Source organism: Dreissena polymorpha, chromosome 7, assembly GCF_020536995.1.
Source record: "Dreissena polymorpha isolate Duluth1 chromosome 7, UMN_Dpol_1.0, whole genome shotgun sequence".
Classification (NCBI taxonomy): domain Eukaryota; kingdom Metazoa; phylum Mollusca; class Bivalvia; order Myida; family Dreissenidae; genus Dreissena; species Dreissena polymorpha.
In genome coordinates, this window is record NC_068361.1 from 16,083,789 (window position 1) to 16,108,714 (window position 24,926).

General features: G+C 34.3%; 1 protein-coding gene across 1 annotated transcript; it reads right to left on the minus strand.

The window, feature by feature from the left end:
* Positions 1–1,547: 1,547 nt before the first annotated feature.
* LOC127840081 (E3 ubiquitin-protein ligase Midline-1-like) lies at positions 1,548–6,778 on the minus strand. The gene is made up of 3 exons (XM_052368479.1): positions 6,396–6,778; positions 3,655–4,661; positions 1,548–2,361 (listed from the first exon to the last, which is right to left on the minus strand). Exons 1-3 carry the CDS (start codon positions 6,728–6,730, stop codon positions 2,021–2,023), a joined length of 1,683 nt encoding a protein of 560 aa, XP_052224439.1. The 5' UTR covers positions 6,731–6,778; the 3' UTR covers positions 1,548–2,020.
* Positions 6,779–24,926: the final 18,148 nt, after the last annotated feature.

The following is a 24,926-nucleotide window of genomic DNA, read 5'->3' on the forward strand; positions in this document are numbered from 1 at the left end:
ATGCAATATCTCCGTATCACTGTTGCTACTATAGGTATTTAATTGAAAATATACACGTCTTCTCGGGGTTATTGTGTGAGTCACTGCCCATTTTCCATGTTTTTTCTTAACATTTAGCATAGTTTCAGAGATTGTCAATTTGTGCATTTGGTCATGGTAAAAGTGCAATTTCAACCTTCTTTTAATTGAAACTTCAAACGTGTTTTGGGTCATTGAGAGAGGTCATGACTAAGTTCAATAATTCTTAACTTAAATTTTTGAACTACTCCATATCTCGTTGCATATGGGTTCAGGGTATTCATGAACATAACATCAAGATCTTTATTTTTTTCAATCTGTATCACAGAATGAACACATCTTTTTTACGTATCAAATTCAGGTTAAAGTGTTCGTACACATTAGAAGTCAGGTTGAAACTTTTTTGCAACAATTCCATATCACTGCCACTACTTTAGAGTTTCTATGGTAACCTCACACATGTCTTTTGGGATCATCATGTTATGTCACTCAAACATTTCCATTACAATGACCTTTAATTAAGAAGAGAAGTATGCCCCTGTCGTATTTACAAAATTCAGGTAAGCTTTTGCATGCAAAAACTACATGTTTCGATGTCTACAGCAGATTGAAAAAAACTTTTTTACTTAGAAATATATGGCAAGATTGAAGTCAAATGTGCATGGAACAAGCACACATGTCTTAACTTCTACAGATAGTCATTTGAAACTAAACACATATCTTTATGATCATTGTGCGAAATCACCGACCAAAGTACATATATCTGAGTTGCCATTTGCTGAAATATACCTTTTTGTTTTTTTGCGGTTTTTTTAATTAAGATTAGCAATTGAGCTCAACAACTTATATATCTTGAGTACATTAGTCCTTGTATGATGTTCAATTTGGGTCCAGTTTGGTCATGGTCAGAGTCACAGCTTCTAACAATAGAAGCAATTTGCGCTACATAACTTCAGTTAGGAAAGAGCTGTTCTGCTGACATGTCGGGTGTTGGTAGTTTACAGGCTTATCTGACAATGGATTGCATTTCGAGCCAGTGGAAATAAAGCCACTTTTCCTTAAGTGTGTGTGTATGTCTACAAGCTCACAATCAGAAGTTGCTTTCGAATTTCATAAAATTTTAATAAAAATAATTGGTAAAAAGTTAAAATTCTAGTTTTATGGCATGGTCCAAATTCTTGTTCATTTTATTAATTTTAGGCTTTAGTTTGCATATACTTTACAAATACTACAGAGATTCAACCTCAAATATGTCTTCGTTGTCACTATAAAAGATGACGAATAGAAAATGATGTTCCTACTAGTAAAGCGAATGAATTGTGATGTCTTTGCACAGCTCATAATATTTATGACTATATTGTTGTTTTTCTTTCATTTTTCTGTAAACTTGATCGGAAGTGTTGGAGTTGACATATGCAACAACATATCAACGATAAACGCCTTTTTTCACGAATGTTTATTGACTAATTCCAATTGATATAACTAACTTTCATACACAACACTTTAATTTAAAATCATTTCACCATTAAAATAAAGCATTACAAAACATGACGTCTTATTATAAATCACATACAATGAATTTATATAAAGATAACGAAATTTGGGGTTATACTCACAATTAGCAGAGAGGAATGGGATGGCAGGTTGTGAAGATAGGCTCAAACATAATAGTGGTCATGAGCACAGAAAAAAACAATGTGGAAAGGAAGCGATGTAGGAAAGACTTAATGTTGGATGAAATGGTAAGCAAGAAAGAGTTCGTACAATTTGGGCAGAAAAATTGAACAGCGGAGAGCAGTAAAAAATAGTAATACCATACATGGTTCTATGCTTAGGACATGTTTTATTTCTTATATAGTGTAAGTCAGTCAAACTGAAAACAAGATCTTTAGTTTGAATGGTGACTTCATGTGATAATGACGAAAACATTATATAGGTACTAATTATACACTGTAATGCTGTGAAACAAGTTTGTACGCCTTAAAACGTAACAGTTTAAAAGTCAGCAAACCTCTATTTTAAACTCATTGATGTTGGCTTTTCTATGAAAACCAACAATCATCTTGCTTGTGTTTTCATTGAAGTAGACCGAGCTAGGGTGGGGCATATCAAGTTCTTTGGTACTGAGAACTTTCGTTCCGTTGGTGTTAACTTGGCGTACAGATTTCTCACCTAAGACAAACACCTGTCCAGTGGCAGCCACGTGTAAGTTAGGTATTATATAATAAGTTCTAGATGCAGTATCCTGTAGCGTGGCTGTGACTGCTCCATCCCTGGTCAGTGTGAGAAGCTTGTTATTGTGCGTCACGTAGATCCTCTTCCCATCAGGACTTAACCCAACACCTAAAAGTAAGCCAGTTCACATGACATTGACTTACCAAAACAAAGAGCTAGAGATTGCTTATTGTTAGAAATAAATCGACAACTACATCAAACCTGATATTTTAAAATGAAATTCGTAACCGTTATCACTGGGATTTAGTACTTTGTATTTTTAAACATATAACAAGCTTAATAAATTGAATATGACATCACATAATCGCTCGCAAAATGCATGACAAAAACTCTTTAACGTCATAAAATTAATATAATTTTCATTATAAATAGCAACATCATTCAAACAACAGTCACTGTAAAGAGTTATGAGTGATTTTAAACAACTTAAGTGTAAGAAGATTTAATTTTCCCTTGATCACCAATGTTTGCTTATACGCATTTACAATACAAAATGTATATCAAATGTAAACATGCAAACGTCACTTTTAGTAGTTCGTTCATATCCAACTTTGCGCAGTATTGGTATGTTAAAATAGGAGTATAATATCACCAAATATACTGACGCAAAATCATATGTTTAACATAATGATGCATATTGAAAGAATAAAACAAAAACACTTAGGTCGTAGGTCGCCGTGGTGTAATGGATATGGTGTCCGCCCAGCGATCGGTATATCATGGGTTCAATCCCCACTATGGGAGCGTTCTTTAGATCTCCCCTAAAAGACACCAAGTACTGGTTCTAGGCCCAAGCAACGGACTCGAGAGCGTTTCAAAACGCCCGAGGCTTTCGATGCAATCGAGCTAAAATAAATATGTTTAAATTAAAACACTTAAACAAAGTATTCATTGTATTTGTACAGAATTTGCTGCCGTTCAATAAATGCATATGCCTCCAGTTGAAGCCTTGTCGATATCGATTCCAGGATTTCATTTAAATAAGTCTAAGAAAAAATGTCAATTTTAAGGTAAAAAATGAGTCAGTTTATGCGAGTGTAAAGAGTGTTCATCAATAGCATTTATACAATCATGAAAGCTTTGTAGAAAGCGGTCTTGATAGTAAACGAAATGCGTCATTTTTTGGTTAATCAATAATTTTGACCTTCTGAATAAGTTTAAGTCCAAAAGTAAGGAAATGTGAAAAATGTTAAAATGATATCAAGTGGTGTGGGTGTGTTGACAGTGTTTAAAAACATTATTCATGCACGTATCATATTTGTAGGATTAATAATCAATGTAAGAGGAAACGTTTCATGTTTAATTCACATCGAACACATGGAGGTACGGACGGACGTGAAACGGGCATTAAATCAGTGTACTTATAATATTTGACAAAACAATAATAAAGTAGCGAGTTACCAGTGCATCCTTCTGATTTATCCTCATATAACTTCTTCACTAGCCGCCCATCCATGGTGTATTGACACAGTGCAGTACCGGACGTTACAAACAGGTAGCCCTGGTGAATCGCAATACCGTAACACATGTGGTTTAGTTTTAGGGTATTATACTTTACAATCCTACCTTTGTTGACTCTTAGGAAATGGATCTCATTCACAGAACCACCGTTGCTTACAATGACCGCCATCTCGTTGGAAGATGTTTTACACATGGAACACGGCATCGCTGGTAGTTGTATTTGGTCTATCAATGTGTATGCCTGATCTAGGAGTTTCACGCAATTATTACCGTAGTCAGCAATGATGAATTCTCCATTCGTAGACTCACATATACCCGCAATGGTGCACATGCGTTTATCATTCGCTGTCTGCACCTTGTATTGCGTCTTGTCATTAATGATTACTATCTTGTTCGGGTCAACGACGTGTTCCGGCACAGCTTTGCAACTTGTGATGCTTCCGAGCTCTGTACAAGAAGCGAGACACTGCTTCAAGTCCTTATTGTGGTGAAATTCAATGGCTACATTTGAAGTTCCTTTTCGAAGAAATAAATCTGCTGAAGCGGCTTGGTCCAAACATTTTCTGTACATAATAAACGATCGCTCAGGCGACTCTTTTTGAAAGGCTTTAATGTTAAACCCATTTATCTTTGAAATAAACTCAACGCAGTCTTTTCTTATATTTTCCATAGAATTCTGTAATGAAGAATGCAATTCTTCCAATTTTCGTTCTGTATTTTGTTGCAGTCGGTCCAAATTGTCGTTGATCAATCGTCGTACATCAACAATATCTTTCAAAACTGTTTCGTATGACGTTTGGAGAGACAAACTATTTTGTTCTCCCATTTGCAACATTTCATGTAGGCGTTCCATTAATGATTCAATTCTAATCTTCATTTGTCCTACATCCAATGGTTTGGTGGTAGATTTTACCTTGTCAGTCAATAGAACTACTTTCCTGCATTGCCTGAAACATATATATTAAATACAACATTCCACAAGTATGTTAAAATAAATATTATTTATATGTATTATGCATGTTATTTATATAATTATTGTCATGATTATTAGTATAAGTGTTATTACTATTATTATTAGTATTAGTAGAAGTAGTGGTATTGGTTGTATTAGTAGTAGTAGTAGTATTAGTAGTAGTAGTAGTAGTAGTAGTAGTAGTAGTAGTATTAGTAGTAGTAGTTGTAGTAGTAGTAGTAGTAGTAGTAGTAGTAGTAGTAGTAGTAGTAGTAGTAGGAGTAGTAGTAGTAGTAGTAGTAGTAGTAGAAGTAGTAGTAGTAGTAGTAGCAGAAGTAGTGGTGGTGGTGGTGCTGGTGATGATGATGGTGGTGATGGTGGTGGTGGTGGTGGTGGTGGTGGTGGTGGTGGTGGTGGTGGTGGTGGTGGTGCTGCTGCTGCTGCTGGTGATGGTGCTGGTGGTGGTGGTGCTGGTGGTGGTGGTGGTGCTGCTGGTGGTGCTGCTGGTGGTTCTGCTGGTGGTGCTGCTGGTTGTGCTGCTGGTGGTGCTGCTAGTGGTGCTGCTGGTGGTGCTGCTGGTGGTGCTGCTGGTGGTGCTGCTGGTGGTGCTGCTGGTGGTGCTGCTGGTGGTGCTGCTGGTGGTGCTGCTGGTGGGGCTGCTGGTGGGGCTGCTGGTGGGGCTGCTGGTGGGGATGCTGGTGGAGCTGCTGGTGGTGCTGCTGGTGGTGCTGCTGGTGATGCTGCTGGTGGTGCTGCAGGGCCCTCAATCTATTAAATCTGCCGCCGAAATTTCGGCGGCAGTCCCCCACCAGAAAAGTATACTTTTTTCCCCTTTTGGGGGGAAAAATTCCCCCTTAAAAAAAAAAAAAATATTTTTTTAATAGAAAGATGTGTCTCATGATTATTATATCTCAATTCTATTTCAATTTAATTTTTGCAAACATACTAAATTATGAAAAATGCAATGAATATAGTGCAAACATGTACAAATGTAATAATGAGAGAGTAAGTAAAAAATCCCCCAAAAAGGGAAATGGCGCGAAAATTCCCCCTCCTAAGGGCTGCGGACCCCTTCCCCCAAAGTAGTGTGAGGGCGCTGTGCTGCTGGTGGTGCTGCTGGTGGTGCTGCTGGTGGTGCTGCTGGTGGTGCTGCTGGTGGTACTGCTGGTGGTGCTGCTGGTGGTGCTGCTGGTGGTGCTGCTGGTGGTGCTGCTGGTGGTGCTGCTGGTGGTGCTGCTGGTGGTGCTACTGGTGGTGGTGGTGGTAACGGTGGCGGTGGCGATGGTGGTGGTGGTGGTGGTGGTGGTGGTGGTGGTGGTGGTGGTGGTGGTGGTGGTGGTGGTGGTGGTGGTGGTGGTGGTGGTGGTGGCAGTAGAAGTAGTAGTAGTAGTAGTAGTAGTAGCAGCAGCAGCAGTAGCAGCAGCAGCAGCAGCAGCAGTAGTAATAGTAGTAGAAGTAGGAGTAGTAGTAGAAGTAGTAGTGTTAGTAGTAGTGGAAGTAGTAGTAGTAGTATCATCATCATTAGTATCACTAGTATTTCTTAATACTTATACTCAGGCCATTACTAATAAGGTGTGCCACTATGGGCAGCTTCCCCACCAGCGCTTTGTATTAATCTCGTAGCAAATAATAATATTGCTATAACTTAAGTATAGCGAGCTGGGAAACAAACCGTTGACTTGGCCTATGTGCTTATACTTGATAGAATTAAACTTATTGAACCACTAACCTGTGATTACGGAGATGACAGACGTGGCAGAGCAGCTTTTCATCATCTTCACAGAACATTGTCAGTTTCTCAGTCGTGTGCTCCTCACATAACTCACGCGAATCATCCACTGGTTTAACTACAGGCCAATCGTCACCGCCCCCTTGTGCAGTTACTAAATGATCCTTAAGAAACTTATTGTGAGTTAATACACAACTGTCACAAAAATATTTTGAACATTTCTGACAACTAAACCGTCCTTCTTTATTTATGCCATCATCTTCGCAGATTGAACAGCACACGTCGAAAAAAACGTCTGAACCTTTGTGCTGCGATATTTCCAACGCGGCCGCCATTTTTGCATAAACTTACTTTCAATTTCCGTATATCCAAAACGTGTACTGCTGTGGTGTTTATTATGGATAAGTAATTTACGCTAAGGCCGCACATATTTTGTCGTTTGGTTTACACCGGTTGTGCTTCCTAAGTTTATGTCTGCTTTATTTTCATAACATACATTTACCCTAAAAAAAACCGGTAATATAGGTATTGTGTAAGTTAAAGAAATGTTGAGTTTTATTATCATTATACACAGACGTTTACAAAAGAAAATAAATACGGGTAAATAATAATGCATCATGCGAAAAATATAGCTTACAAGTGATATATACCAATTGTTGAATCCCAAATAAAACAGTAGCAAATGAATTTCATTTTAGTGAACAATATTAAATTGTTGTCAAGCTATACTAATGATCAAATTTGAGGATGTTGCCTTATATCTTTAGCAATTGAATAAGACCGGTGCATCGACCGGCGTTGTAATTAAATAAACCTATTTTAAACTTAACGGCTATTAATTAGGTAAACACATCTTATCACAATTTCGAAATCTAATCAATGTATAGAACATTTTAATAAGATTAAACCTATGGTTCATACTCTCTATGTCAGGACACACGTGATTTGAAGTTGCTTTTATCCACCATGTGAACATCGTGGTCGCATTGAACAGTTTTTACATATTTGCATTAATAATTAATGAATTTTGCTGAGAAAGAATAGTAATTTTCGGATTTCAGTGAACACAATTTTTGCTGAGTAGCTTTACCATTGGGTGTCTGAATTATAATAATGTAGTTATTAGAGACCCCTGTCACTCACTAGGGATTAACCAGGTGATTTATAATTATATATATTCATCGTGTGAACTACGTGGTCGCATTAAACAGCTTTAATCAATTGCAATGCAACCAATCACTTATATTGAGAATAAATTATGATTCTCGGACTCTCGGATTTTAGTGAATACGTTGTTGTTGTCTTTCTTCTTTCACGTATTGATTCAAGTCCACGGGTTTTTTGCTTCAATATTGTTCAATATAGTCACATAAAGTTATCTAAATTGTCTGTACATTTTCCGATGTTAATTTCACTTTGTGTAAAACACAGATAATAGTCGTCCTAACTGGGGATTAGTCTAGCTATGGTTCAAGTCTTCTACTGTAAACGCACATGAGATATTCTGACCACTATTTACTGCAGCTATTGATGTTATGCATGTTGTTACTCGTTTTGCTGTCTTAATGTTCAACGACACTTTTCAGGGTACACTATTGACTTTATTCTTTTTATAAACGCTTTAAAATACTCTCTTCCATTGTTTCGTTTCAAATATCCTCTCCCTTGTATTATTGTCAACTTAAAGTAAAAAGCCAACTAGAATTAAAAAACTATAGATCGTTGTTTACGCTAGTTTACAACTAACAATATGCTTAAATATTTTTACTAAACCTATATTATCTTACTGTCTCATCCCCATTATGTTTCATTTTCTTTATCTTATCCTTTTTGTTTTTTGTATGCTTATTAGTCCTGTCCAGCATATGTCAAGAAGTTGTACAAAATGTAATTTATTTGGTAAAACCTAACGGCCATTCAGTCATTAATGTTTGTGTAAACTTTTACCTAATGGGTAACGATATTGCTGCATACCGAATGACTGTGGGGTTATTTAATTCAAGTAAATTTTGTTGTCGTAAAAAATTCTTTTACATGTGGAGTGCAACAAGCGAATTTGTATTGCTTCTTCTCACCCTTTTGGATTATCGCGCGCTTTCTCAGGCTGCATTATTCGGCCGTTTATCTGTGAAATGAATCTGTTATTAATTGACGCTTTACGCTTTCTTTTATTTTTATCAGGGAATATTGAGTTAAATCCAGGACCGGATTACAAGGCACTCAGTGTCTTGCATTTGAACGTGCGGTTAATACGTAACAAACTTGATTATGTAGCAAGTAATCTGTGTATTTTTGACATTTTATGCTTCACGGAAACTCATCTTACTGATGTTGTTCCCAATAATGCTTTAACAATTGAAGGTTTTAATACAGGTTTTCACCGTAAAGAGTATACACCTCACTCCAGCGGCTTATTAATTTATGTAAATGAGTCTTTACTGTCGCGACGTGTTATTGAGTTAATGTCCAAGTTTGCACTCATTATTGATTGAACTTAATACTGGATACTTCTCCGCTTTAGTTTGCTGCTTTTATCGTCCCCCAAACTCAAATGTTTCTTTTTGGAATCACCTAGAAACTTATATTGACAAAGCCTTGGATATGAACCAAAATGTTATTATGCTTGGTGATATAAACGAAGACCAACTCAAAAACTATACCCGTCTTAAACAGTCATTTGCACTATTTAATTTAAGAAACGTTAAAACTGAAGCAACTAGAGTAACTGCCAATACTTCTACATAAATTGACCCCATAATTGTCTCAGACAATTTAATTGTAATGAACAGTGAGGTAATATCAATTGATAATTCTGTAAGTGATCATCATGCCACGGCTGCGCACATTTAAGTCCCAACAGTCATAAGTAAACCAATGCAGAGACATGTTTGGTTGTACAAACGAGCTGATTTTAACGTCTCAACAACTTAATTAACATCGAAAATTGGAATTTTATAACAATGATGAATGTATATGATGCTACTACTTTATTCACGCCAAACTTTTAGAACTAATGAAATTGTGTATTCCATTTAAATTAGTTACAGTCCGTCCTAATGATAAACCTTGGTACGACTCCATGATACGTACATTTACCCGTAACCGCGACCGACTTAAAGCTATAGCTATAAAAACAACCTTCTGAAAACAACTGGGCTAAATTCAAACACGCACGTAACAGAGTCAACAATATGATAAAACATTCAAAGGAACAATTTTATTCCAATATTGAAACTACATTAACCGATTTAAAATCAAGCAATTCCAGGCAATACTGGAAGATGTTAAAACATCTCATACAATTGCATTCACACTCTGATGTGATACCACCCCTAAATTTGGTCGACATACATGGAAAAGTAACTATATATACTTCTAAAGAAGAAAAAGCAACGTGCTTATGGCCCTATTCCACTACGAAAACAAGCCCACGATTCGCTACGATTTATAACGTTCATTGAATCGGGCAGACTCGTGACAGTCTACAGTTCAGTTACGACACTGGTACGATTGAGTTACGACGAATCGTGGGGTTCTGTTGAAGTCTTGCGAATAGGGTCGCGACTTCACTACGATGTGGAAGAATCTACTGCGACTGTACTACGAACGATGCAGATCGGTCACGACTAAGCTAAGACCTCACCGAACGCACCCATTAATTAGGCGCCAATATCTATTGATATTGATCATTATTTACAATGTGGCATACATTCTGAATCTGCAACATCGAGTTCCACATCTTGATCTTCAAAATCCATAGGAGGCGCAGTTGCTCCTTTCGCAGGACTTTCTGTGCTTTCTTCTTCGATTGTATTCTTATCTTCCCCCTACCCTTGTCTTTTCTTGCCATTTTTGATTATAAACAAATAACCGGTTATTCATACAAATCTCGAACAAATGATTACTGAAAAAAGCATTGTTTATTTACCACATCCATTCTCCGAAAATCGTAACTGTTTCGTAACTTAATCGCGAGAATCTTAACGGGCTCGTAATTCACTCGCGTTGAACTCGTGAGAGTCTTGACAAAGTCGTATCTGATTCGTAGACTGATCACGTGATCATCGATTTCCCGATTGAGTCACCAATTACCTACGAGTCCATTACGACGCCAAAGAACGCACTACGACGCTGTTACGAGTCAACTGCGATTAAATTCAGTCTTTGAGGTCCTGGCCAAATTTTAAACACGTTTAAAATCTGGCCACGATTTTTCGGGGGCTCACGAGTTGCAGGAATCACTAACGACCGGCCCACGACTAGCTACGAATGAGTTAGGACCTTCGCCGATTGAGCTACGAATGTCCCCGACCTCAAAATATTGGAAATCGGGACAACTCGTGGGGAATCGGGTCGTAGTGGAATACCCCTATTAAACAATTATTTTGTTTCCATTTCAACTTTAGATTCATCTTCGGGAGTTCTTCCCGTCCCTAATCAGTTTCCATTTGCCAGTTTGCAAAATGTGTCGATTACTGAAACTGAAATAATCGATTTAATCAAAATTGTAATAACTAACAAAGCTGTTGGCGTAGATTTAATCATTCATCTTGTTCTGAAGCGTACTAGCAAGTCTATTTCAAAACAGTTATGTCTTTTGTTTAATAAATCACTACAAGAATGCACATTTCATTCATCATGGAAAAATGCAATTGTGATGCCCTTATTCAAAAAGGGTGACTCGAATATACCTTCAAACTATCGCCCAATCTCTCTTTTAAGCTGCATAGGGAAACTTATGGAGCGTGCTGTATATAAACACGTGTTTTACCATTTTATTGCACACAATTTAATTAATTGCAAGCAATCAGGATTTCTTAGAGGGCACTCAACAGTTTATCAACTGATTGAATTATTTGATCAAATAGCTCGATCAGTTGACGACAAGCAACTTAATTATATGATATTGATATTCTGCGATATTTCCAAGGCGTTCGACCGTGTTTGGCATCGAGGTCTTTTATTAAAAATTAAACAAAATGGCATAAGTGGAAATATACTACAATGGATGGAGAGTTACTTTTCTAACCGTACCCAAAAAGTATTTATCGGCTCAACAAAGTCGCAGTCATTATAAGTGAATGCCGGTGTCCCCCAGGGCTCAGTATTAGGGCCGTTGTTTTTCTTGATTTACGTAAATGATATTGTAGAAAACCTTTTAAGTATTACCCGACTGTTTGCTGATGATACTTTCATTATCATGTACCACATCTGTATTAGCTGACCTCGAGGGTATTTTAAATCATGACCTATGCCTAATTAACGTATGGGCAAAGCGTTGGCTAGTTGATTTTAATCTTTAAAAAACTGAAGCTATTCTTTTCACAACACAAAAGAATATTCCTTTTCCCAACTTAATGTTTGGTAATGTACCTGTAACATTTGTTGATGAACACAAACATCTCGGTTTTACGCTTAGAAGCGATGGTAAATGGAACAACCACATAAATAATATTCTGACATCCGCGTCGAAAATCCTTGGCGTTATGCGAAAAGTTAAGTACAAACTATCAAGAAAATGTCTAAATCAAATATATTTCACGCATTTGCGGCCATTATTAGAATACGCGTGTGTTGTATGGGACGGCTGTACATTGTATGACAAGGAATTACTTGCAAAAACCCAAAATGAAGCCGCGCGTATTGTCTCAGGCCTAACCAGATCCGTCTCACTTAGAAACCTTTATACTGAAGTTAAATGGCCAAGTTTAGAATGCATAACGGTCAGTGTCCCAATTACCTTACTAACCTTCTCCCATCTACAGTTCATGAAAAACCTTCTCGTAATCTTAAAAACGCGGAAGACTATATTATTTTATCAAGAAGAAGTTTACTTTATTCACGCTCGTTTCTACCATCTGCCATTAATCTATGAAATTCGTTACCTATTGATATAAGAAACATTGACACCATTTCGAAATTTAAAACTTCATTGAAACAATTATTTAATTTATGCGAAGATAATCCCAAATACTTTTACACTGGTGATAGACACCCATCAATTCTACATGCCCGTTTAAGAAATAATTGCAGCAACTTTAACTCGGACTTATTTATTAATCATTTAAAAAAACACTACCCTATGTGCGTGCGGAAATGGTGCTGAAAATGTTGAGCATTACTTCTTTCATTGCCATACATACCATTTGCAGCGAATAGCTCTATTTACTGCGCTACGATCTTTCCATCCCCTTAATTGTGAGAAGCTCCTTTATGGCAAGCCTTCACTAAATAATGAAAACAACACCGTCATTTTTAACGAAGTTAAAAAGTATATTTTTACGACAAAGCGATTCATTACTTTGCTAACTTTTTTCCATTTTGCTGGACAGGACGTATTACTATCTTTATAACTATTTTTTCTTTCATTATTAATATCCTTCATTGTATAAGATATCTGTATATTTTCTATAAAATCACTATTGTTTTTTTTTGTTTTATTATTATTATTATTACTGTAAGTATTACTATTCTTGGTAACTACTGATATTATTAGTAGTACTGTTGTCATCATATATTAAACATAATTATTGAGAGTTATGTTCTCAAGTGTATACTGTGTAAATGATATGAATATTTTATGTAAGTCTGTCACCATTACAACATGTTAAAACTATCGCAAGGGAAGGACGCCCGATAATGTTGAAGAACTTCAGGTCTAACCCTTTTTCTATTATGTATGTATGGACCAATGTATATAGTTGTACTATGTCATTATTTGGAAATAAAATATGTTTAAAGGATTTTAGTAACGACTAAATATGTATTTAGTACATACATGTCTGTATTAACAAGGAAAACATTTTGCTTTTGATAGAAGTTGATAATTTAGTAACATCGTTCTAAATTTATGTTAAACATGCTCAAAAGGTAGGTGAGTCCATCTACCTTGATATCCGATATAACTTTATAAAAAATATAGCGAACTATTTAATGAACATATATATTTCCGTATGCAATAAAAACAATTATATTATTTACTTGATGATATGTTTTAAACTGTTTTATAATAATGACCATGTGCGAGTTAGCGGGTGTTGAAAAAAAAGTATATATCGATAATATTTTATATTGTAATACTATAAACAGTAGTATGATATTATGCGGATATTTTGATGTTGATGGTTCACAGCTCGTTTTTAGCACATTTTGACCTTTTTTGCCTATGCATAATTTTTAACGAAATTTATATCGAAAGATGGTGTTTCAGGTTTCAAATAATCTTTACCGCTGAAATTATTATATGGAATTACAAAACTGAATTGCAAACATTTGGCTGACGTACTCAAACTCGAACACATTATGTAGGACACACTTTATCGGTTTTCAAGGAATGTCGAGATTGTAGTCGTAGATCAAGGTGTTATTGTTTCAAACAGCGTGAATTGATTTTCGAAATTTGAGACGGCGAAATGGTGTTATTTGTGGTGTAATATATTACTTGTTTGTAGTGCTAAAATGTATATTTTAATCCAAACTTTAAGTTTTAAAAAGTCTTCAATATCAGAAAAATATGAAAAGTTCATTTAGAAAAGTTTGGCAATTGTAATTATTTAGAACGGTTTAAATTCGCAACTATGCGGCTCAAATAACAAATTGTATATCTGTTTTATCGACCATATAACATTTATAATAACAATATCTCTTTACATGTATGTAATGCATTTTATGTGTAATGCATGTTTGTATTCAATACAAATTAGCGTACCATAACTTTTAAACAACGGAACATTTTTCCATTTTCAACGTTTATAAGTGTATTTATTTATTTAGTTTGTCACAAGCAGAAATTTAGCAGTTTTCATGCAAAATTGAAAATTGCACAGTATCAAAACAATCAAATTGAGGTCGGTGACTCAATGCTTTTATTTCATTGTTTACATAGTATGTGTATGTATTTTTCAGACACACGTTCAACGATCTCTAGTATTTGGGAAAAAGCACGCACAAATGTCAAAACAGCAATTCAGGAGATTATTTTGTTGGATAGTAATATTGCCCGAACGCCAATCCGTGCGTCATGACGTCGTATTTAAACATTACTTATTTAATGCTTTATTTTGGTTAATACGGAATTATCGGTGCTTTAAAGCCAGTATTTACTATTACAAAACCTGAATATAACAGTAGAAATTATAGATGATATTGACTGCTTAACTGTGTAATGACGTCGTATGTTTGTAAAGTTTAACTTTTAAAACCTGTAAGTAGACAGTTGAAAAAAATAAATACAAAAAAAATGTGTTGGTTGGATGGGGGCAAGCTTATACATGTTAATTAATTCGCGATAAAATCTTGAATATATTCATTCTCTGATCACTCGTGAATTGTAATCGCTCACATGTATTGTTTGAGTGTGCGGTATAACGAAACACGTAATTTGAAGTCGTATACATGTTATAGAGACCAAAACGATATAAACTTTTATGTTATTCTTATCCAAAGCACAAGTACAGATGACGTAAAGAAACTAAGCACATACACATTTCTTTGAATGAGTACATAGTCACAGGGTTACAACTCTGGCACTTGATATACACAAATATGCCGAGTTATGATGGCTATTTCTTGAAGAGTTTGTCAAAGTTTTACGTAGAAAGCGTGTTAAAAACCTCGTATTAATAGGTAACATCGCTTCATTATCTCCTTAAACTGTAAAACATGCAATCAGTATGTATAACTCAGTAAATTATTAGTCCTTTGTATGCCTAACCGATGTACTCAAATATTTAATATTACATTTTATGTTTAATCCATGTTTTCTTTAATGGGAGGAATTCCTTATTAAAAGCCTAAAACTTTTATGTCGTCTCTGTAGTGTTTTGTATCTTTGTCACTGATAAGTTTCCTATCTTAAAACAACCAAATGTAAGTTTCACAGAAATGCTACTTGAAAATATTGTGGCGAATTTGTGAATCAAAAATTAAAAAGGCAAAAATTCTTCCTACGTTTATTTAGATGAAGTTAAAACGTTTTTGGAGTTTACTGGACAGTTCTATTAATTGTTCATGTTTGTTAAGTTTAAATTTATTTATTTTAGCTTGATGCCTTTAAATCCCCGAGGAAAAATGTAATATAGACACTCATAAATCCGTTGCCTGGGAGCAACCAGAACTGTTTGTCTCTGGAAAGATTCTGCGACTGTCAGGCTGCCACAGTGGGATCGAACTGAGCACTTCCCAATTGCGTAAACCATGCCCATAGCAACCTCTTAACTAGAAATTATAAATAAAGAGTTGATTTATGCGTTCTTTATGTTGTTGTTCTTTTGTAGTCGGTGACGTTTGGCTCAAACGTGATAGCATTCTGCTTCTTCAGTATTAAGTTGGTGAAAATAGCACATACGTGATTGCCTCCTTTTTTAAGTGTTTATAGCATGGCGGTGGATACATTGATCCGTTGCTTTTGTAAGAAACTATTTGAAGATCTCTGTAAGGATTGCGTTCACTCTATCCTGATTGCCAATGACCCAGTTTGATGTGAAAGATATACAGAATTGAAGTTTATATATTTTTCATCTGATCTTTTAATTCTCCAAAAGTGCATATCATCAATATAATGTAATTGTTTGTAGTGTAAGTATGTATATGGTTAACGAGTTAATATAAAATTAAAAATGTATGCTAATATAGAATCTTTAATCGTACATAAATGTATGCACTGCATGAGGGACACAATAGCGATGAAAATTAAAAGTTATCATTATTGTTTGAAATAAGTTTGCATATAATAATTTTATAATTAGTTTTAAATATTTTGCACATTGTTTTGTTATATATATATATATATATATATATATATATATATATATATATATATATATATATATATATATATATATATATATATATATAATATATATATATATATATATATATATATATATTATGCTTTGTAACTAAATTATATATAATAACTTAATGTATTACTTTTGATATAAGTAGACAACAGATGTGTGGGCGTCTACGTCTAACAAACACCGTGGAGCCGAAAGAGCGTATTCATTTGAAATAAATATAAATACAAAGTGGCTTACTTGGTCAAAATATCCGCTACTCCTTCACGAAAAACACAACAACGACGCTTTCTTTGAAGTTAATTCCAACTAACCTCACTTACACCCGGTAAGCTCCCGTATACACACGACCCCTCCCTTGGGCAAGTAAATTTTTGTTGTTGTTTTCGCTAATATGCAAAGCCTGTCATTTGGTTGTTGTTTGCATACAAAAGTAAGCCAGCTACTTGCATCATATGAACACAGCAAACGCTTATATCAAATACTGTTACTCATATTTAAATGGTAAATTTATTATGAATTGATGCTAAAAAGATAATAGGTAAATAGTCTAAAATAAGAACATGTTATGGCTAAAATACTTTATGTATGTGGTAATTTTCACTGGTTATATGTAATTTAATCTTATAGTCTTAGCTTATTTTTGTAATATTCATCATCAGTGTGATATATTTAAATTAGTCAATATTTTCCATATGTTTTCAGCGAAGTATAAATTAATGGATGGGGTTTTGAATGTTTAATTTTTGTTTAAAAAACGACTGTATTATGTTGTTTTTATGTTTCATTGACTGAGTAGTTAGTATTTATTACTTGATTTTCGTATAAATCAGTTCAGCATATGTTTAATTTTAAGTGTCTACTAAATTGATGAACCTCATAGCATGTACCTGTTTTCCATTTAAATTATTGTAAACAAGATCTATGGTAACGTTATTTCCAAACTGTATTTGGAAGTTCATGTGTTTAGAAATGGGACTGTTTTCTGCTCGGCATATTATTTGTTGCGTTTTCAAGCAGAATGTCTTACACGCATGCACTTCAACACAGGACAAATAATATACCTATAACAGAGACAATAGGACATTGGTCAAAATTCTATCCCAGTTGATGCAAATCACCCAAGTATTGTCAAGATAGAACAACATAGAAATACAATGCAAGATCTAACCTTTCATTCTATTGAGGAATCCTTTGTAGACAAACAAATCAATAAACTATGTGTTAAAAAAGCAACAGGTTATGATGGACTTTCATCTAAATTAGTCAAACTAGCTAAGCCATCTATTGTCAAACCTCTAACAAATATTATTAATACATCTTTTGAAATGTCATCTTTTCCAGACAGTCTGAAAACTGCACAAGTAGCTCCGATACATAAAAAGAATAGCACTCTTGACAAAGGTAATTATATACCTGTGAGTATCCTACCAGTAATCTCTAAAAATTTTGAAAGAGCAATAAATGAACAACTTTCAGATTTTTTCTCCTCCCACTTTAATAGTTACCTATCAGCTTTTAGACCAGGCTATGGATGCCAGAGCACTCTACTTAAAATAATTGACTGGAAACTTGCATGTGACCAAAACAAATTTGCTGCGGCAATTTTAATGGATTTATCTAAGGCGTTCGACTGTCTGCCACACGACTTACTTTTACTCAAATTGAAATTTAATGGTCTATCTGAATCCGCTTTAAACTTAATACATAGCTACTTAAGCAACAGAAAGCAATGTGTCAAAATATGTCCTCTAACTAGTGATTTTAAAGAAATATATAAGGGTGTACCACAGGGCTCCATATTAGGACCTGTCCTTTTCAACATCTTCATCAATGACATTTTTCATTTTGTAAATAATAGTAGTCTGTACAATTATGCAGACGATAACACACTGTCTCATGTAGATTCTGATATCAAAAATGTGGTAAAAACGCTAGAAAAAGATAGCATGTCTCTTATAAATTGGTTTCAGAACAATAAAATGAAAGCTAATCCTGATAAGTTCCAGGCAATTGCTATTGGTAATAAAACCAAAAAAGAAAACATAACTTTTAACTTTGATGATATCAGAATTCAATGTGATGATGTGGTACTCCTAGGCGTCACTATTGATTTCAAACTTAAATTTGACATACATGTCTCAAATATATGTAAAAAGGCTTCAAGACAACTTAATGTCCTCAAACGAATTCGGAAATATCTATGTAGATTAGGAAAATTAAGTATATATCATTCTTTCATCTTGTCAAATTTTAATTACTGCCCTCTTACTTGGCACTTCTGTGGAGACGTTAATACCAAAAAGATTGAAAAGATACAGGAAAGGGCCCTGCGTTTTATTTACAGTGATTACAATTCTGACTATCAAACCCTTCTATCTCGCTCTGAAATGCCCTCCCTTAAAATAAGAAGAATAAGGACTATGGCACTTGAAGCCTTTAAGATTTTAAATAAACGAGGTCCAACATACTTACATGATCTTCTTAATATGAAAAAACAAAATTACTCTTTTAGATACACTGGGACAGCTGATATACCAAAGGTGAGGACCACTGGTTATGGCACTAACTCCTTCCGCTCCTATGCTGCCAAATTATGGAATAAGCTCCCTCAACACTTTAGAGATGAAAGTAATTTCAATCAGTTTAAAAGCCTGATAAGCTCATGGAGCGGAGAGAGTTGTACCTGTACTTTTTGTTCTAACCATGCTTAGTAATAGTAATACTTCATACACCCTGCTTATATATTCAGCATCAGATTTGCTTCAACCTTGCTTTTTGCATATCCTATGCTAGATTAGTTCATTATTGTTTTTGCTATATGCTTTGTTCATTATTGTGCTAGATAAGTTCATTATTGTTTTGTTATATGCTTTGTCTTTTATTTTGCCTTTTATACTTAGCTTTAAAACTCAACCCCTATATGTGCATGTATGCTATTGAGGATATGTACACACACTCACATTATATCTAAGATGAGTCTGTGTATATAGACTATTTATTCCACCTTGCTTTTTTTTGCATTTCCTATGCAATCTGCTAGATTAGTCCATTCTTGTTTTGTTATATGCTTTGTCTTTTATTTTGCCTTTTATACTTAGCTCTAAAACTTAATCACTATATACATGTATGCTATTGAGGATATGTACACACACTCATATTATATCTAAGATGAGTCTGGGTATATATACTATGTTTTCATTCATATATGTGCTTTGTAATGTAGCTGCTGATCATTTCCTCGCAGAACTGATCTGAGGTAATAGTAGTTTTCTCAAATAAATTTTTTATCTGTCGCACCTTGTGCCCATATTTCTCACTCAGTTTTTTACCCAGTTGCTTTTAAGACAGCTTTTAGACATTTATAAGTCAAGATCAGCAGGTACAACACACATTTTAATCAAACAATGTATCTATGTTATTTGTTTTAAACCCACCTTTGATCTTTCATTTCAGTATATGAAACTACCATGTTTTAAAGTCATTTATTTATTTATTTATTCTCATTGACTCTCGCATATGCTTGTTTAATTGTTACATGTTATGTTGTTATGATATGTCGGTAAATAGCTATACATAGCTAATGTTTATATTGACATATATGCACCGACTTAAAATAAAAAATTGAATTGAATTGAATTGAAAGTTTTGAGTTTAACTTAAACAAGTTGAACTAACAAAACTAAATGCTTTGAAATAATGTGCTTGTCGAATATACATTGATACAGCGGTAACCGTTAACTTAAAGGAATGTAACTTCACATGTATACAAAGACAATTGCAATATAAATTGTTTTCAAATAAAACCATTCACAAAGATTGAATATTTGTATAGGAAGAGTAGAGATTGCAACTCTATTTTTAAATATAAAGTGTAAAATATATAAAATATAGTTATATATGTATTATATATATTCAATTCTTTTAATATCATTCAAACTTTTTGGTTGAATTTCTTGTCTACTAAACATTAAAATAAACCCACCTCCGTGTATTGCCTTAAACACCCAGTATTGACAACTTGTAGCGATATATTTTTTAATGACCTGTCTCATGAATTGGAGACAATATTATAAAATTTTATTATAATTTGAAACGATCTATAAAAAGATTAGGGCGTTTATGTTAATAAACTAAGTAGGTAATTCATCATTAATAAACATAGTGTTCATGGGGAATGAAAATCATGTTAATGACTGCGGTGAAAGTCATTTTTTCAGTAGACAGGTATACGTTGGGTGTGTTAAAATTAAAGTTGAAACTGTATTATTGTAAAATTGTTTATTTTTCATTAAGTTTAAATAGGAAATGGTTTAAATTTATTTTTGAAAGGTTAATGTAACAATTTTAGTCCAAAGGTTATGCGGTTTTAATTCTGGTCTCTAACTTTCGAATGCTTGGACTGGTTTCAATATTTATTCGGATATTATTCCCTGTGTCCCTATGATGTTTCATATACAACTCCCATGCTCCTTGGTGAAAGGCTAATGCCATATAAAAGTAAATTAATATACGTTTTCACTCTACATACTTACAATTTAAGCAAGGATTTTTATTAAGTTCCTTAATCAATAATTATAATAACCTCCTAAATGAAAATTCGCTGCAGTGATATGAGTAATATAACGTTACAAGTCTTGCTTCTTTTATAGTCTTGTTTTCAATTTATTAAGATGTTTTATTTGAAGCATGTTATGTCACTTTATCAGCAGTCTGAGGCCTGTAAACATGTCCATATAAATAAACTAATTCTGCATTTGTTCATATTGTTATAACATATGCCCATGCAATCGTCTATAATAGACATGTGTTGATTACGAGTAAATCGTGTTTTTAATTATACACAAGTTTTTTACCATATATCAAATGATATGACGCTGAAACTCCAAAGTTATTTATAGTTTGTATTTGCATAAAGGTATGCTGTATTTGTGTAACTGTTTAATGTACATAGATGTATTAAATGCTTCACATTTGGTTTAGCACATTGTAAATTCCATTTTATATTTATGTTATTACACAGCAGTTAATTATGTTTTGCAACACAACTACACAAGCATCTTTCAAAACTCGGTACTTATTACTGAGATCTATAAACTAAACCATATGGCCACTAAAATACGCCCGACATTTTATTAGTTGTTGAAAATTAGAAGAAAAAATCTCTATTGATTTGTTTATTTGACCTTGAATTATAACCTTGTCATTCAATATAGGGACTTGGTGTTTTTCATATTTGAATAACCTTCAGTTATTTTGTAACATGTGACGAGTTATTTGAAATCCTAGTTATACCATAGACATGTTTTTTAGATTGTATGTTAAATTTTGACCTTGACCAATAGACCTAGGTGTACACTCTTTGGACAAAGTGTTATGGTTTAATTACATAAATTTGAACTTAAAATAGGGTTGTTGCGTGTTGCACTTTTTCTTTCATGCGTGTCACCAAGTTATTTGACTATCGATTGGAATGTACGACGGAAAACGATCTGCGATTGACTAGGTGTTTATTTTGGAAATAAATACATCCGTGCTGACTCTACAAGTCAGATATGCTCTGGAGAAAGCTCACACTAATTTTACAGAGCATTTTGCAAATCCGTATGCGCTTAACTGATTAACTACGCTATGGAAAGACAACCACTGTCTGTTTCAGTAAAATAAGCTGACGACAAATTTATGCTATAAGCTAGAAAAGATAACTACATCTGCCTGTTCATTGTAATGTGGGTGTATATGACTAATAGTGTTTTACAGCTTGTAAGACGACATTGGCGAGTCTAGTATGTATCATTGAAATCTGTACATATTGGCTGCTTTCAGGGAAAACGGGGCTTAATGCCAAATAAGATTAGCCTGCGCAATGCGCACAAGCTAATCAAGGACGACATTTCTGATTTTATAATGTTTTTTGTTTAGAGTCTCTGGTACTGGGATGACAATTAACGCATATGCATTACGCCCTGTTTTCCCAAAATGAAGCTTAAATTATATTTTTTATTAATGATTACTAAACCACACACATCTGGACATGTGCTTTAATACACATTTTTTATAAATTTGAATGGGTTGTGTTTATTTAAATTTGCTATATGAAAAGCTATAACATATTTTTTTAAACTGAGTTGCATCTAAACTTATACAACAGCGAACACCTACAGTGCATTCAGCGCTTTGATTATACCTTGGAGTCTAAGTCGTGATAAACATTCCGGCCCGTTGTGTTTATACGTTATGTTATTTAAAATTCAATCCATACCTTACAAAGCTATTTGTATGAGCCAACTAAAGCTTTCAGTGTTGATTGCTTACTTTCGACATTGGAACTTGAGCTGTTATTCCTAATCTTGAACCAGTGGGGTTGCTCTTGTGTACGATAATCGAAGACGTACTTAATGCTTACTGAAGGTGGCGGAAAGAAAAGCAAATATACAAACTATTCTTTGTGTTTCGCTTCGTAATACAATTTTACTAAGTGAATTGTTATTATAGTGTTAAAGTCGCTATCCAAAGTATAAATTCGAATGCAGGGAAAATTGCGAGATATGGTTTGAAGACCTTGTAGATTGCATCTCGGTTAATCGCCTCGTGCAAAAGACGATAAGCAGGTAAGACATAATAGTGAATCAATCCAGCAATAAATGGATTGTGCAGCCAGTGCGTTACCACAGATCTTTATAACGATCATGCAGATAAGCGTTGTTATGAGATTATTAATTAGGTCATTAAAGCTTTTATAAGTAGTAAGGTTGGACGATTTATTTTTAAAGCATGCTTCAATATTGGTATGTTGTGTACGTTTGTTACATTTGAAAGTAGAGTACATTAAACGTATGTGTAATTCGTTTTTGTTTTAAGCTTGACTATTCATTGAAACATCCGAGCGATACTTCCCTTAGTGTGCATCGGTTAAGGTTAACATGCAACATCTCTAGTTCACTTTTCAACTATAAAGGTAGACGACCAACTTGCAAAACTTAACTTCAAAATTGCTGAATTACGCCCTTTTTGTAATTTTACTGTTAAGGTAAATTTGCAACGTCAATATTTATATAACGGTTTCTACTATACTATACGCATGTTGTCTAGGTCATTATGTGAGTTCAATAACCAGGTTGTGTAACTCTTTTACGCACTTTATCAGAGTTATGCTCCATTTGTATTTAGTAATTCGGTTTATGTAAACGTGCAACATCGACATATCATAGTTTTTACTATAGGTACATGCATTCAATTCAATCTTCAAACGTGTTTTAGTCATTGTGCAAGGTCGCACACCAATTGCTAGAACTCTGAATTGCAATTTGGAAAGCAACAACTCTATATCTCCATAGTTACTACTGATGTTGAACTACAAGAGTGTCATATCATTTCACGGTCTTTATAAACATTCATCGATCAAGATATTTAACTGTTACGGGCTCTCTAGCAGAAGGCCTATTTTTGTATTGATGAAAATTCGGTTAAGGTTGTCGAACAAATTCACATTAACGTTTCAGTTTGCATTCATCAAGTCATTCTAAAAGATCTGAAAATGTTCTATTGCACAATAGTCACACATGACTGTTGGATCATCATGCAAGGTCACTCAAGAATTCCCATCAATCTGACTGGCAATTTAGAAGGATAATTCCGATTTCTTACCTCATTCACGTTAATGTTTGCATACAACGAGTCCATGTTTCTACATCTACTACAGATATTGAAATCAAAATATGGGTTTATGGTCTTTGTAAACTGTCACTGACCAAGACCTGTATCTTTGACCAGCCTTGTAGAATGTCCATGCCCCTTTGTTTACTTATAAATCAGGTAAAGGTTTTCGTGCAGGCTCCAACTCATTTTACAGTTTGCATGCAAAAAGCACAAATGTCAGTAACTATTAAACTTGAAACTTCACTCATTGCTACGGAATCATGATGTAAGGTCTCTGACTAAGGTCCATAATTTCTCAGCTCCCGTTTGCTGAATTATAGCCCTAGTTTTGTACGTCGAAATTTCAGATTGTGTTCGCGTCCAGCAACTTCTATTTATAGCTGACCGGAAGACCTAGCAGGAAGTTGAACTTTTTGCTAGTTTTGTTAAGGTCAAGTTCAATGCTTCTAAAAAAATATAACTTCAGTCAGAATAGAGATATTGCGTTCCAGTTTTGTTGTCTTGTAGGTCACAGATTGATCAAGCGAGGCATTGAATTTTTTGGCATGTGTGCATAAGCTCACGTTTACTCAAATAGAAAACAACGTTTGCGCTCGATTACTTTTGTTTAGACGATAGTATTTTAATGTAATTTTATGTGTAGAAGGCTTACACGCAGACCTAGTGTGGGACTGTTGTTGGGTCAATGTCCTTGTAACTTACATAGAAAAATGTTTTCTGCTTGATAAATAACATGAGCTTGAAGGAAGTATTGTATTTTAAGAGCTTGTGTCGGAAGCATACACGCATAACTTGCTTTAAAACTTAATTTAATTCGACTAAAGTTATTGGTGAAAACTTGAACATCTAGTTTCTTGAAATGGTTTTACCTTTGTTAACACGTATAAATGTTCAGCTTTACGTTTACTGCAACTTTTCAACTATTACAGATATTCAACTTCAAATATGTCTTTGTGGTCTCTATCAGGTTACTGGCTTAAATTAACAGCATACTCTCAAAGCGGAAGAATAATCGATCACTCTGTCTTGGGACAGCTTTTATTATTTATCAAAGTTGCTATATTAAAAATGTTGG

Excerpts from the sequence above, each read along its gene's own strand:
- LOC127840081 (XM_052368479.1), bottom strand. The coding sequence starts at position 6,730 with ATGGCGGCCGCGTTGGAAATATCGCAGCACAAAGGTTCAGACGTTTTT. Across the intron at positions 4,662-6,395 it reads TGTCATCTCCGTAATCACAG|GCAATGCAGGAAAGTAGTTC; the intron begins GTTAGTGGTTCA and ends TATATGTTTCAG. Across the intron at positions 2,362-3,654 it reads TAAATCAGAAGGATGCACTG|GTGTTGGGTTAAGTCCTGAT; the intron begins GTAACTCGCTAC and ends GCTTACTTTTAG.